The sequence below is a fragment of the Nicotiana tomentosiformis genome, chromosome 1 (genome assembly GCF_000390325.3).
Source record: "Nicotiana tomentosiformis chromosome 1, ASM39032v3, whole genome shotgun sequence".
Lineage (NCBI taxonomy): Eukaryota > Viridiplantae > Streptophyta > Magnoliopsida > Solanales > Solanaceae > Nicotiana > Nicotiana tomentosiformis.
Genome location: NC_090812.1, coordinates 65,569,598 through 65,585,211, shown reverse-complemented (window position 1 = coordinate 65,585,211; position 15,614 = coordinate 65,569,598). Strand labels below are relative to the sequence as shown.

General features: G+C 39.1%; 1 protein-coding gene and 1 long non-coding RNA gene across 2 annotated transcripts in view; one reads left to right on the top strand and one right to left on the bottom strand.

Moving 5' to 3' along the window:
- The first annotated feature begins 12,764 nt into the window (after nt 1-12,764).
- LOC117281898 (uncharacterized) lies at nt 12,765-13,244 on the top strand. Its single transcript, XM_033661757.2, has one exon. The coding sequence runs from the start codon at nt 12,765-12,767 to the stop codon at nt 13,242-13,244; it is 480 nt and encodes a 159-aa protein (XP_033517648.1).
- Nucleotides 13,245-14,076: 832 nt separating this feature from the next.
- Nucleotides 14,077-15,614, bottom strand: part of LOC117281895 (uncharacterized) — a 37,005-nt gene continuing 35,467 nt past the window's right edge. The window contains exon 2 of the long non-coding RNA XR_011410747.1: nt 14,077-14,638. This is a non-coding gene — a long non-coding RNA (uncharacterized lncRNA). The remainder of the gene's footprint in view (nt 14,639-15,614) is intronic.

Sequence of the window (15,614 nt, the reverse complement as noted above, 5' to 3'; positions counted from 1 at the left end):
GCAGGTCTGTTTTATGTTTACGAACTTGATGGTATGTTTGGGCGAGGCCTTGGGAGACTCGGGTGCTATTCGGACGATGCGCGGATCAAGTTTGGACTTGAAAGAACTGCTGGTGCACCAGTTCTGATGCGTCCGCACCTGCGAGATTTTGGCCGCAGGTGCGAGCTTTTGACTGCAGAAGCGGCCTGGCGTGGACTGTCCAGTGGCCGCATAAGCGAAGCAGAAACTGCAGCTGTGAGGCAGTGGATCGCAAAAGCAGGAAGGGTCGCAGGTGCGACGCGTGTGCCGTTGAAGCAGGCTCGAAGAAGCGATGGAGGCAGACCTTGGTGTGGTCCTCACCCGCGAGGTTTTGTCTGCGGAAGCAGAGCCGCAGGTGCGATAGTGGCATTGCAGGTGCGAAAACCGCTGGGCAATGAGGTTCATTTAGGTCGAGGACTTAGGCTATTTTGGCTCATTTCTTTCATCTCTTGGGCGATTTTTGAACTTTTTGAAGAGGGGTTTTCACCTAGCTATTGGAGGTAAGTAATTTCTATCCAATGTATCATAAATACATAAATTATGGGTAGATTTTAACATGTAAAATTTACTGAAAATTATGGGTTTAGTTGTAAAACCTAGGTTTTAAAAAAAAATGGCATTTAACCATGAAAATGATTATGGAATTGGGTAAGAATTATATATTTGGGTCGTGAGACTATGGGTAACATTTATCTTCGAACATTTCCAGAATTCGGGCACGTGGGCCTTGGGGTGAATGTTAGGAATCTTCTAATTTGGGTTGGGTAATTACTCAAATAGTTAAATTATGAACTTGTAAGTACATATTGATTAATTTATATGATATTTGACTAGTTTCGGGTTATTTGGCACCAAGTTGAGGATTTAAAGCGGATTTGTAGACCAGAAGTGAGCTTGAAAACGAGGTAAGTCTCTTGCCTAATCTTGTAAGAGGGAACTCATCCCTTTAGGTGTATTTTGTTGTGTATTACTTGTATGGGGAGTTACGTACGCACTTGGTGACGAGAGTCCGTGCGTAGCTATATTCCATGAGATGTCCGGGTAGTTTTAGATTCACATCATACTTTAATTGTACCGTCATGTTTGTTAGGAATACTAATTATCTTAAATAGAGTTGAGGCTAGAGAGAATAAAGTTGCAAATTTCCAATTTAGATTTCTTATTTTTGGAAAGAATTGAGGAATACATAATAACTATAAGAAATCCATGTCCACTAGCATTGCAAGTACTTCCGCGAGCGAGGTAAACTTCTCTACACTCATGGGAGCGGGCCGTTCGCCTCGACAGTATAATAGATACATCTATGGTTCGTGTCGTTCGACCCTCGGCAATGCACGCAGTATTTTGGATTGGGTTGTACGACCTCGGCATAAATCGTACGTGATAATACTCGAAGCCCGATTACAGTTGATATTATGTTATGGCATGAGAGGCTATAATTTATTTAATGATCGAAATTGATTTGGAAATAATGCGTGTTAAATGGAGATTTTGGAATTTACTATCAGTTAAAGAATTATTTAATCACTGCTTGCTATTGTGTTATTTTTATTATTCACATATTTCATGCATATTAATATTTCTGTATTTTATTACTGGACCATAGTAAAGGTCGATGTCAACCCCTCGTTACTACTTCTTCGAGGTTAGATTGGATATTTACTGGGTACATGTTGTTTATGTACTCACGCTACACTTCAGCACTAATCGTGCAAGATCTGAGGCAGGTGCATCTGGTGTCCATTCAGGCACGCACCTGGAGTCTCACTTTTGTATTTATTTCCTGTCCACCCTATTTTAGACAGTAGCTTAGTATTTTATATATTCTACTAGTCGCTCATACACTTGTGACACCAGGTCTTGGAAATATGCTAGTAGATTTTACTGTTTTTGAGCATTTATTTCACTGCATTTGCTCCTTCATCAGTTTTCGCTCTACTTTATTAAATTTCCTACTCCTTATTTCCTCAATAAAGGAAATTCAACTACTTTGAAAAATTATTAAACGAACAATTACATGGTTAGTTCACCGTTGGCTTACCTAGCGGCGACGTTGGGCGCCATCACGACCTATAGGAAAAATTGGGTCGTGACAACATAGTATCAGAGCACTAGGTTCACGTAGGTCTCACAAGTTATGACCAGGCCTAATAAAGTCTTGCGGATCGGTGCGGAGACGTCCGTACTTATCTTCGAGAGGCTATAGGGTGTTAGGAAACTACTCTTTCATCATCTCCTATCGTGCAATTGATGTTATGCTAAGTATCCTTCTCTTATTCTCTCGCATATGGTGAGGACGCGCGCGACAGATCTACCCGACCATATAGGAGTTGCTCCCCCTGTTGCTAGAGGCCGGGGGAGGGCTCCAGTTCGTGGTAGAGGATGAGGGCGCCCTAGAGTTGCTCCAGTTATGCCACTAGTAGATCCAGTAGAGGATCCTATTATTGCGGAGCAGGGCGAGGTGCCTGCATCGGAGCCGGCCTTAGTGGATTTCATGTTGCCAGGATTCCAGGAGGTCATGGGTCGTATGTTGTGGTTCATGGATTCTATGACTCATGCTGGTTTATTTCCAGCAGACCCAGCCACATCTCAGGCGGGAGGGGGAGCACAGACCCCTACCGCTTATGCTTCAGGGCATGCAACTGCCGTATATTAGACCCCGGGCGCATTACCCGTAGGCGAAGCTCAGCCAGTTACAATAGCTATAACTAAGCCCAGACCAGTTGCGGTCGGCGAGCCGCAGAAGCTATTGGACAAATGGACCAGGCTACACCCTCTTGTCTTTGGAGGTGAGAGACATGAGTACCCCCGGGACTTTATTGATCGATGCAGGGACAGACTGCATAATATGAGGATATTAGAGTCCCACGGGGTGGACTTTACCACATTTCAGCTGGAGGGCAAGGCCCGTAGATGGTGGTAGTCCTATCTCCTCGGCAGACCAACAGGTTCTCCTCCCATGACTTGGGACCAGTTCACGCGCCTCTTCCTGGATAATATATTCCACCCTCTCATAGGGAAGAGTTGTGATTTCAGTTCGAGCATCTCCAACAGCTCCAGATGTCGGTGATCGACTATGAGGCGAGATTCTCTGAGTTGTCTCGCCATGCCCTTATGATACTTCCTACCGATGCAGAGAGAGTGCAGAGGTTCATTGCGGGTTTGCACTCTGGTATCCAGGCCACTATGGCCACAGAGGTTGAGATGGGGACTTCGTACGTGCTGGTTGTGAAGATAGCTCGGAGGATCGAGGGTGTTCATCAGCAAAGCATAGAGCAGGTGACGAGGGATAAGCGGTTTCTATATTCTGGAGGGTTTAGTGGTGCTCCGGCTGGGGGCAGAGGTCAGTTTGTGAGAGGTCAGTCTAGCAGGCCCACATATCCAGCACCGTTGACTAGGGGTGGGCATAAAATCTGAAAAACCGAATTCCGAACCGAACCGAACCAAATTAATTTGGTATTTTGGTTTCGGTTTATTTCGGTATTTTGGTTTATTTCGGTACAGAAATTTAGGTATTTCGGTAATTCGGTTCGGTATACGGTATTGGGTTCTTGATATTTAGGTATTTTGGTATACCAAAATACCGAAATAGTTTAGTCCAAGCCCAACTTTATTTTTATTTTTTAGCCTAATAACCTTAAGCCCACACCCCAAAAGTCCAAAACCCCTAATTCCTTACCCTTAGGCTTTAGCAAAGTTCCACCAAGCAGATTAAGAACTTCCAAAAATCTTGAAGCAGAGATGAAAAGTGTACAGACAACAACTATCTTCGGCATTGAGCTTGAATGGATTGTTCAACTATCCTTCCTTTTGCTTTAGGATAAAGTATGGCTTTATACTCGAGGCATCAAAGGAGCTGTTTCTTTTTACGTGTAAGTTGTAATACTTGGTGCAACTTTTTCTCTTGTATTAGCAAATGGTATTATAAGATGCTTCCCTTGCATTGCCTCCATTTTTAGTCAGATGCTAGTAAATAATACTAGCTGTATTGGTTTCAAAAGTTGAAACGTATCTTTTCAACCCAAAGAACTACAGATTTGAATAGGCAGAAGCCTTATAACATAGCATGACAATTTATTTGAAAAAGCTACGATCAACATGGATTACATTAGTTAATGGAGTGGGGGATATAGTGAAGATTTTGTTTAAACCAAAATCGTACCGAAACCGTACCGAACCAAAATAAGAAATATCGAACCGTACCGAAATATTTTGGTACGGTATTTGATATACATAATTGATAAACCGAATACCGAAATACCGAACTGAAGTACCGAATGCCTACCCCTACCGCCGCCTCCTCGGGGTACTCTAGTGCGGCCCTATTTAACCGCCATTCCAGAGAGCTCCTACCGTCTGCCAGCTATTCAGGATTTCTCCAGTAGGTATTCAGGCCATCGGGGTCAGACTTCAGGTTAGCAGTCCACCGTTCCGTGGGGTTGTTTCGAATGCGGGGATCCTAGTCACATAAAGAGATTCTGCCCCAGACTTCGGGGCAAGGCAGTACAACGGGGTCATCAGCCTATGATTACAGCACGAGCTACCGCACCAGCCGTCCGACCGCCCAGAGGTGAAGGGCAGGTGGGTAGGGGCCGTCCTAGAGGTGGAAGCCAGTCAGGTGGCGCTCCATCTAGGTTCTATGGTTTTCCAGCCAGACCATATACAATGGCCTCAGATGCCATGATCACAGGTATTATTTCTGTCTACGGTAGAGATGTTTCGATACTCTTTGATCTAGGGTCTACGTATCCATACGTTTCATCTCTGTTTGCTCATTTTGGGTAGTTTGGCATTCATTTCGGTAGAGGAGAGGCCATTGGCTTTGGACATTCAGTCTTTGGCTAACAGACATGTAAGGTTGGATATTTCAGAGCCCAGCCAAGTCCTTGCATGCGTCGTCGCCCAGTCTTCACTATTCGATCAGATCAAGGCTCGTCAGTATGACGACCCGCACTTGTTGGTTCTCTGAGAGATGGTACTACATGGTGGTTACAAGGAGGTTACTATCGGTAAGGATGGTGTTCTGCGACTCTAGGGTCATCTATATGTTCCTAATGTTGATGGATTGAGGGAAAAGATTCTAGAGGAGGCACGCGGTTCTTGGTATTCTATTCATCCAGGTGCTACGAAGATGTATCGCAACCTGAGGCAGCATTATTGGTGGCGGTGGATGAAGAAGTACATAGTCGAGTATGTAGCGAGGTGCCTAAATTGCCAGCAGGTTAAGTATGAGCATGAGAGGCCAGATGGCCTACTTCAGCGGATGGTTATACCTGAATGGAAATGGGAGCACATCACTATGGACTTCGTAGTTGGGTTGCCATGGACCTTGAGGAAGTTTGATGCAGTTTGGGTCATTGTCGACAGGTTGACCAAGTCGACACACTTCATTCCGGTTGTGACCACGTATGCTTCAGAGAGATTGGACCAGATTTACATTCAGGAGATTGTTCGGTTGCATGGTGTGCCTGTTTTCATCATATTGGATAGAGGCCCTCAATTTACTTCGCATTTTTGTAGGGCAGTACAAAGTGAGTTGGGGATCCGGGTAAAGCTCAGCATAGCCTTTCATTCACAGACCGACGGGCAGTCAGAGCGGACGGTTCAGATTTTTGAGGATATGCTCAGAGCATATGTGATTGACTTTGGAGGGCAGTGGGATCGATTCTTGCATTTGGCCGAGTTTGCTTACAACAACAGTTATCAGTCCAGAATCGAGATGGCTCCATTTGAGTCTTTATGTGGTCGGCGATGTCATTCGCCCATCGGGTGATTTGAGCCCGGCGAGGCTAAGTTATATGGTACTGATTTGGTGAAGGATGCCTTGGAGAAGGTAAAGTTGATTCAGGAGCGACTTCGCACAACACAATCCAGACAAAAGAGTTATGCGGATCAGAAGGCATATGATTATCATTTATGGTGGGCGAAAAGGTTCTCTTGAAAGTCTTACCGATGAAGGGAATCATGATGTTCGGGAAGAAGGGCAAGTTAAGCCCAAAGTTTATAGGTCCATTTGAGGTGTTGAGACAAGTTGGGGAGGTTTCTCATGAGCTTGCTCTGCCTCCCAGTCTATCCAGAGTTCATCCACTCTTCCACGTATCCATGCTCCGGAAGTATCATGCCGTCAGGTCGCGTGTGTTAGACTACAGCACGGTTCAGCTAGATGAGAGCCTGGGTTATGAGGAGGAGCCATTTGCCATTGTTGACAGGCAGGTTCGCCAGTTGAGGTCCAAGAAGATTTCTGCGGTGAAGGTTCAGTGGAGGGGTCAACCAGTCAAGGAGGTGACTTAGGATACCGAGGAGGACATGCAAAGCAGATATCCACACTTATTCGGCACTCCAAGTACGATTCTAGACTCGTTCGAGGACGAACGTTTGTTTAAGAGGTGGAGAATGTAATAACCCGACATGTCATTTTGCTTTCTAAATCCCCGTTCCTTTAAATAAGACTCCCCGCATATACCTTTACTATTTTATGACTTGCGGGGATGGTTAGTTCGGGTTTGAAAGGGTTTGGGTTGAAATCGGAACACTTAGTTCCTTAATATTGGCTTAAAAGGGTTAAGTTTGACTTGGGTCAACATTTTTAGTAAACAACCTCGGAACCGGGATTTGACGGTCCCAATGGGTTCGTATGATGATTTTGGACTTGGATATGTATTCGAATAGGGTTTTGGATGACCCGGGAGCGTTTCGGCGCATAAAGTTCAAAGTTGGCGCCTTGAAGGTTTTAAAGTTCTTTAAATTTGGGAATAGCTTTGTACGGTAATTTAAGTCTTGCACGCAAATTTTGGTGTCATTCTGAGTAGTTTAAGTATGATTCGGCGCGTTCGGAGTGAGTTGGAAGAACTTGAAGTTCATAAGTTGATTCTATTTAGTTTTGGGTTGTGATTCTTAGTTTTGACATTGTTTTCCGTGTTTCAAGAGGTCGAGAAGGTCTGTTTTATGTTTACGAACTTGTTGATATGTTTGGGCGAGGCCCCAGGGGCCTCGGGTGCTATTCGGACGATGCGCGGATCAAGTTTGACCTTGAAAGAACTACTGGTGCACCAGTTCTGGTGCATCCGCACCTGCGAGATTTTTAACACAGGTGCGAGCTTTTGACCATATAAGTGGCCTGGTGTGGACTGCACAGTGGCCGCAGAAGCAAAGCCGCAACTGCGAGGGCGCAGGTGCGAGGCAGTGGATCGCAAAAGCGTGGAGGGTCGCAGGTGCGACGCGTGTGCCGCATAAGTTGGATCGCAAAAGCGAGGCTTTTCCCGCAGAAGCGATGTAGGAAAACCTGGGAGTGGTCCACACCTGCAAGGTTTTGTCCGTGTAAGCGGAGCCGCAAGTGCGACAGTGGCATCGCAGGTGCGAAAACCGTTTGGGATGTGAGGTTCATTTAGGTCGAGGACGTAGGCTATTTTGGCTCATTTCTTTCATCTCTTGGGAGATTTTTGAACTATTTGAAGAGAGGTTTTCACCTAGCTATTAGACTTAAGTAATTTCTATCCAATGTAAGATAAAGACATAAATTATGGATAGATTTTAACATATAAAATTTGTGAAAATTATCGGTTTAGTTGAAAAACTTGGGTTTTGATTAAATAAAAAGGGGGATTTAACTACGAAAATAATTATGGGATTGGAAAAAAATTATATATTTGAGTTCGTGATTTTATGGGTAACATTTATCTTTGAAAATTTTCGCAATCCGGGCACGTGGGCCTTGGGTGAATTTTAGGAATCTTCCAATTTGGGTTGGGTAATTACTCAAATAGTTAAATTATGAACTTGTAAGTACATATTGATTAATTTATATAATATTTGGCTAGTTTCGGATTATTTGTCATCAAGTTGAGGATTTAAAGCGGATTTGTGGAATGGAAGTGAGCTTGAGAACGAGGTAAGTCTCTTACCTAATCTTGTAAGAGGGAACTCATCTCCTTAGGTATATTTTGTTGTGTATTACTTGTGTGGGGAGCTATGTATGCACTAGGTGACGAGCGTCTCTGTGTAGCTATATTCCATGAGATATGCGGGTAGTCTTAGATTCACATCATACTTTAATTGTACCGTCATGTTTGTTAGACATACTAATTATCTTAAATAGAGTTGAGGCTAGAGAGAATAAAGTTGTAAATTTCAAATTTAGATTTCTTATTTTTGGAAAGAATTGAGGAATACATGATAACTATAAGAAATTCATGTCCACTAGCGTTGCAAGTACTTCCGCGAGCGAGGTAAACTTCTTTACACTCATGGGAGCGGGCCATTCGCCTCGACAGTATAATAGATGCATCGATAGTTCGTGTTGTTCGACCCTCGGCAATGCACACAGTATTTTGGATTGTGCTGTACGACCTCGGCATAAATCGTGCGTGATAATACTCGAAACCCGATTACAGTTGATATTATATTATGGCATGAGAGGCTATAATTTATTTAATGATCGAAATTGATTTGGAACTAATGCGTGTTAAATGGAGATTTTGGAATTTACTATCAGTTAAAGAATTATTTAATCACTGCTTGCTATTGTGTTATTTTTATATTCACATATTCCATGCATATTAATATTTCTGTATTTTATTACTGGCCCATAGTAAGTGTCGATGTCAACCCCTCGTCACTACTTCTTCGAGGTTAGATTGGATACTTACTGAGTACATATTGTTTATGTACTCACGCTACACTTCTGCACTAATCATGCAAGATCTGAGGCAGGTGCATCTGGTGTCCATTCAGGCACGCACCTGGAGTCTCACTTTTGTATTTATTTTCTGTCCACCCTATTTCAGACAGTAGCTTAGTGTTTTATATATTCTACTAGTCGCTCATACACTTGTGACACCAGGTCTTGGAAATATGCTAGTAGACTTTACGGTTTTTGAGCATTTATTTTACTGCATTTGCTCCTTCATCAGTTTTCGCTCTACTTTATTAAATTTTCTACTCCTTATTTCCTCAATAAAAGTCAACTACTTTGGAAAATTATTAAAAGAACAATTACATGGTTAGTTCACCGTTGACTTGACTAGCGGCGACGTTGGGCGCCATCACGACCTATAGGAGAAATTGGGCTGTGACATATTGATTTTGCTCCATGAGAATTACAAAATTAATATAATAATAACTTAGAGATAAAATATGTAGACGTGATAATAGAGTAATTAAAAATCATCACTACAGCTTTGTATGAAATATAAATAAAAAGTTTCAAGCCAAGAATATATAAAATATAGTATTATAAAATATATCAAGCTTCATCAACCATTCCAACGAAAAGAGATTACTCCATTATGGAGTAAGAAAAGCTAAAAATGATATTTAGAAGACTAGAAATATTTAAAAGACTAAGAAAATATTTTTACTACAAAGAAAGAAGACCAAGACTAGTTCTTGTCTTACAAAGATTGGATATGCTTATAAAAGAGAACTTGTTATTTATAGGAAAAAATGAGTAGCTTTTGTCATGTTCCACTTTTGCGAATGTGAAATCCATGTATATGTGACATTTGTGTACATAGATTCCATATATGCAACTATGACACTTGTGCTTCACTCTTGACTTCATGAGTTAGTCTTGCAAATGTAGGTTCCATGTATGTGAATGTGACATTTGCAACTATAGATTCCATGCATGCATCTATGACTCTTTTGCTTTCATTCTTGACTTCATAAGTTGGACTTTCAAATGTAGGTTTCATGTATGCGAATATGGCCATGTGTATATAGATTCCACATATGCAACTATGCTCCTTTTCATCGCTAATTGTTTCTTTCCATAAGCCCATATGTATATCCCACGTTTGCGAATATGAAGATGATGTGTGCAACTGTGGTTTTGCTTCATTCTCTTATCTTTTAGCCTTTTTCCTTCTTTTTCATAATTTTTTCTTCCTACAAGATTTGTTAGAAAATATGCGAGGATAGGATATCATTATTTATGTTTTATTTTAAAAACTTATTTTTTACGTATAAAATTACATGAATAATTTATATCCAACAGATTTGCAAGTTTCAGTTCCTTGCTTATTGTCTGTTTCCATTTCAATTTAGTGAATTTGTCGAGTAGTAAGGTGATCTTGTCTTACCACTATCCTATCGCCTAATGATGAATATTTTACTACTATTCGTGTCTCCTAATGATGAATATATATAATGCGATCGTTAAATGGGTTTGTACATTTAATCCAACATTCCAAGCTCCTAGAAGACTTCGGACTTGGAAACCTTTTTTTTATTGGGTGTAAATTATTTTCACCCCTAACTTTGCTTTGAAAATTAATCTTTCCCTTAATTAACTTTGAACAATGATTATTTTTCCCTTGTTATTTTGACTAAAATTGATTTAGAAATATATTACATAGTACTATTTTAATTATTCAAATATTCAAACTGCATATGCTTTCGTTGCAGCTTCGTAAATGTTTCGTATATAACGGTGACATCTGGATCAACGTGTGCACGTCTTAATTGTTATAGCTAAATACATGCTATGTGCGTGCTACAAATATGTCATTTGGATCAGTTTGTTGTTTGGGCTGTATTTGGGCTGGTCAAGATCGGCTGACTCATTAAATGGGTCATTGTCCAAGCCCGTCCAAAGTTCTCTCGGGTTAAGATTGACTGAGTCAAGATAAGTTAAATAATGAGTTGTAACCCAACCACGCCCAAATTGACCCAAATCTTTAGAATATTCTCAACTTTTAAATAAACATATATAAAATATTCTCACATATATAACAATGATTTTATTTTTATTTTTTTGTAAATATCATTTTGGAATGGTTTATGACGATGAAATTCGTTTTTTTCATTTTTTCCTGCTGCTTCTTGTCTTATGTTTTGGAATAAATGTCAATTCATGTCTAATGATTTCTTTCCTCAAGTTAAATTTAGAACTTTATTTGATAGTTGTTTATCTTATAATACTAACAAAGATAAGAATAATTAAAAAGTAATAAAATTAGAATTTTTCACCAATCCCCACCCTACCCCGAACCCCCACCTCCGCCCAGAATAGAAATATTATTTAGAATACTTTATTTCATGTTGTAGATAGAATATTTTCTTTTTCATTTCAACTTAATTAGTATTTTCTTTATATGATGTAGAAAAAAAATATTTTTTTTCATTTCAACAAAATGAGTACTTTTTTCATGATGTAAAAAAAAATTCCCACAAAATAAGTACTTTTTTTATATTGTAGAAAAAATATTTTTTTATTTCAATAAAATGAGTACTTTTGTTTTGTTTCAACAAGAAAAAGAGTATTTTTTCGGTTCTGAAGCTCAAATTTCAATGTTGTTATGTGAAAAAGTAAAGCACCATATTAGTTCTTTTTTGTTTGTGTGAATTTTTATAAGAATAATAGAATTCTTGAAGAAAATAGATTGTTAAAAAGTTGGGTATTTGGAGGAAGGACGGGGAGGAGAGAGGCTGGAAACATGGAGGAGTTGAGAAAAGTAACATAATAAATTATTTTTTCGAAAGATATTTTCGATTGCTAGCGTAAACAAATTGAGGAGGTCTTTTCTAAATAAACTTGATGCATGAAATGTACATCGACTTTTCAACCTAATACATCAGTGTGTCTAAACTAGAAAATCAACAATATCTAAACTCACCAATCAGTATCATTCCTAGACCACGTTTTTCTTACTTATGATAGGGAAGTCTTGTATAGGAAATCAATAATAATTACACCGTCAAGGTTAGCAGGAGTCGTACCCAATAAAAAATTCCCAACATTCTCTCTTCTTGCTGCAATAGTCCAACACATTTATAGAAAGAAGCTTTTTCCAACATTAATTAAATGACACTTATCTCATCTTCTGTTGCTGCTATAGCAAAAGCCATTTCATGTTCTTCTGTGTCTGCTTCAACAACCAAGATTGCAACTTTGTGTTCCTCTAGTTCAATGTTCTTCAACAGCAAGAGGGCACTGTTTTTGGGTCCTGCTAGAACCACAAGAGGAGTAATTAGTAGCAGTGGCAAAAAGGGTCTCTCTTGAAACTGCTTATTTGGGCTTGTAGTGCTTGAGTTAGTAGTGATTGCTGCCCTTGTTTTTGGGCCCAATCAGTTGCCTGAAGTTGGCCGCACTATCGGAATCACTGTCGAGTTTTCAACAGGCTACATTTTCTGGTAAATATTGGGAGGGATGGTTATTTTTGGGACTGCTTTTTTAATATTTAGCCACTTTTTGAAATTTAATTAAGAAATGACTGTTGGAAATGGTGTTGATAAAGCTTTGTGCCGTCGATCTCTAGAACTTTTCGGTGGTGATAAATACGACGAAAGAGGAGATGGTTAGGTTGAGTTTGTGTTCTATCTAAATGGATTACAAAGACAAGTAAATATTGTACAAGAGATTGGTAACTGGTTCATATAGGTTTAGTTTGCGTTGGGCCTCAATGAAGATATTAGCTTTGGGCCTTGAGTTATTTCAATTGTGACTAAATGTTTTAGGCCTACATGCATTCCAAACCATGGTCAAGAGATTAACAATTGTGGTTATCATTTTGTAGATAATTTTTCTTTCTTTGTGTTTATCTAATAGATGGTTAAACATTAGGAAATAAGATGCTGCCACTTGGCATTAGTTAGTTATAGCCGGTGAAATTCATTCTCAATACAAAGAAGAAAATTCTCAAAGTGTCTTCTCCCTTATCATTTTGGCATGCTATCAGAGCAGGTTTAATATGCTCTTTACACTTTGAATCAAATTTCCATTCCCTTCTTATTTTTTCTTCTATACGATGGGTACTGTTTCCAAATCTACTGATACACTAGCTTCAGCTACAGCTTCTTCTACCATAGCTGGTACTGGATCTACTGCTTCAGGGATGACTGCTGTAGTGGATTCAGCTCACCTTTACTATCTACTTCTCTCGGATTATCCAAGGATAAGTCTTGTTTCTTCAATGTTCGATGAAAAAATTTATGGGGATTGGAGAAGAGTTGTGGTAATAGCATTATCTGCTAAGAACAAGCTAGGGTTCATTAATGGATCCCTAGTTATTCCAACTGCTGATTCTGGGCTTCAAAAGCACTGGGCTCGCTGTAATGACATGGTATTGTCATGGCTGCTCAAATCTTTGTCAAAGGAAATTGCAGAGAGTGTCTTGTATTCCCAAAGTGCCAAAGATCTTGGGGGGGGAGGGGGAGGGGGGGAGCTGGAAAACAGGTTTGGTCAGAGACAAATGGGGCAAAAGTTTTCTAATTGCAGAAAGAGTTAAGTGCAGTAATTCAAGGTAACAGTAGTGTATCAAGCTACTTCACTAAAATAAAAAGTCTATGGGGTGAATTATATGCTTTAAACACCTTTTCTGCTTATTTTTGTGAATGTGATTGGGGAACTAACACTACTAGAAAATGGTTATTTTCCGACTGCCAAAATGATCGAAATTCGGTCAGAAAAAGTTGATTTCCAACAACATTGTGACTGAATTATCGTGGTCGCAAAATAGCTGGTGTGAAATAGTTTGTGACCGAATCGGTCCGTAATTTGCGACTACCGCTGTCGGAAAGACAAAAAAGGAAAACAACTAATAAATGTCAACTGTCCGACTGACGCGGTCGTAAATAATTTAAATTAAATATTTATTATATATTAAATTCCCATTACGTCACTCGCAAAAGGTATAATAATTATTATTTTATGTAATTTTTCTCACCAGAACGGCCTCAAATAATATATAGTACTTTTATTATATTTAACTTTTCCTATTACTGTGGTCGCAAATATAATTTAATATTATTTATTTATTTATTTATATTTTCCACCATTGTGGTCGCAATTCGAATTTAATATTAATTATTTATTTATCTTTTCTACTACCGCGGTCACAAAATTAATTTTAAATTATTTAATTTTGTTTAATTTTTCTACTACACCAGTCGCAAATGTTCCTTAATCTGGAAAATTACTAAGCACTTTGCGACTGCCGTAGTAGGAAATTTGGAAATATTTTGCCAGATTCCAGCTGTTTTAAAGCAACAACATCTGTCAATACTAAACAATCAATCCACCATTCCAACCAATCAATCCACCATTTCAACTAATCAAACTCATAAAATGCAAACAATTATAAAAAAACATAAACATTTGTAACTAAAACATCCAAACACAAGTTAAACATTCAGGCACCATTCAATCTAGTCTAGAACATTACTATCATAGTCAAGTACAAATATTACTAAGTCTAAACATCCAACCACAACAAATAATGTCTCAAACATCACAACCACAACAAACTAAAACTCACTATCGCTGTCATCCTCGCCATTCAAAGGATCAAATTGACGTGTGCTCATAAGTTTCTCCACTAGACTCTGCAATTTGTTAAAATTTGCACGATCTTCTTTCCGTTCCTCCTTCAACTCATCAACTTCTTTTCGTAATGCTCTACCTCTTCTTGATTCTGCAAATAATTCACATCATCAGACAACAATATCGTAGGACGACCTACGGAATGTGTGATCCAAGACCGTAGGTTCTACCCTTCTTTGCGCCACCAACCACATGCGCCCATATTGAAGCTACATCATTAAGTGACACTTGGGTTAAGCTACCATCCTCAGAATCGGGTTGACTTTGACGCCATTCCTCCAAACCTTTTTAATAGGCTTCCTGATATTAAAATTTTAAGAATTAAATTATGTTATACTAACAGTGCGAAGCACCAATAAATAAATTATGTTAACTTTTCACGAGACTTTAGCACAAAAGCCAAAGTCTTTTTCAGATCCACTTGATATAATAATAATAATAATAATAATAATAATAATAATAATAATAATAATAATAATAATAATAATAATAATGTCACGACCCAAAATCCAATTAGTCGTGATGGCACCTAACCCAACCCGTTAGGTAAGCCAACTATCCACTATCCATTATCCACTGTCCAAATCCAATGTAATTTAACAAGACAATAAAGTAAAAGGAAATATCTAAATCTTATACATTCCCCAACGAATGGTAGTACAAATTATGAGCTTCTAAGAACAGAGTTTACAAAGATGGTATGAAGTAAATACATCATCTGTTTGAAAAGTACATAAACAGAGTTTTATGAATCTAAGGCTACCATGAACAAGAAACAGCTACCACTGGAACGCAGGTACGCCTTCAATTCCGTCTCCCGTCGAGCACAACAACATCAGCATCCAATATTTGCACGCAAGGTGCAGAAGTGTAGTATGAGTACAACCGACCCCATGTACTCAATAAGTAACAAACCTAACCTTAGATTGAAAGTAGTGTCGAGCTTGTACCAAGGTTAGGTCCCAACTTCAATAACCAACAATAGTTCATAACAACTTAAACAAGTAATACCTTAAGTAACTCAACAATCAAATGATCAGCAAAAACATAATTTCTAAAAATAGTTCTGCCTTTCAAGTACATCAATGAAAACCCAAATCGTTTACCGGAATTGCCAAAAATATGAATAAGTTTGAAAACAATAATTTTCCCAAAGTCCTTTCAATAATAATTAAAATGTTTCATTTTTCTTTCCAGATAACCAATGTAAAACAAATGCATCACTATGCCTATCTGCCAACATGTGTGAGAAATCATGAATGATGTAATATCGTAC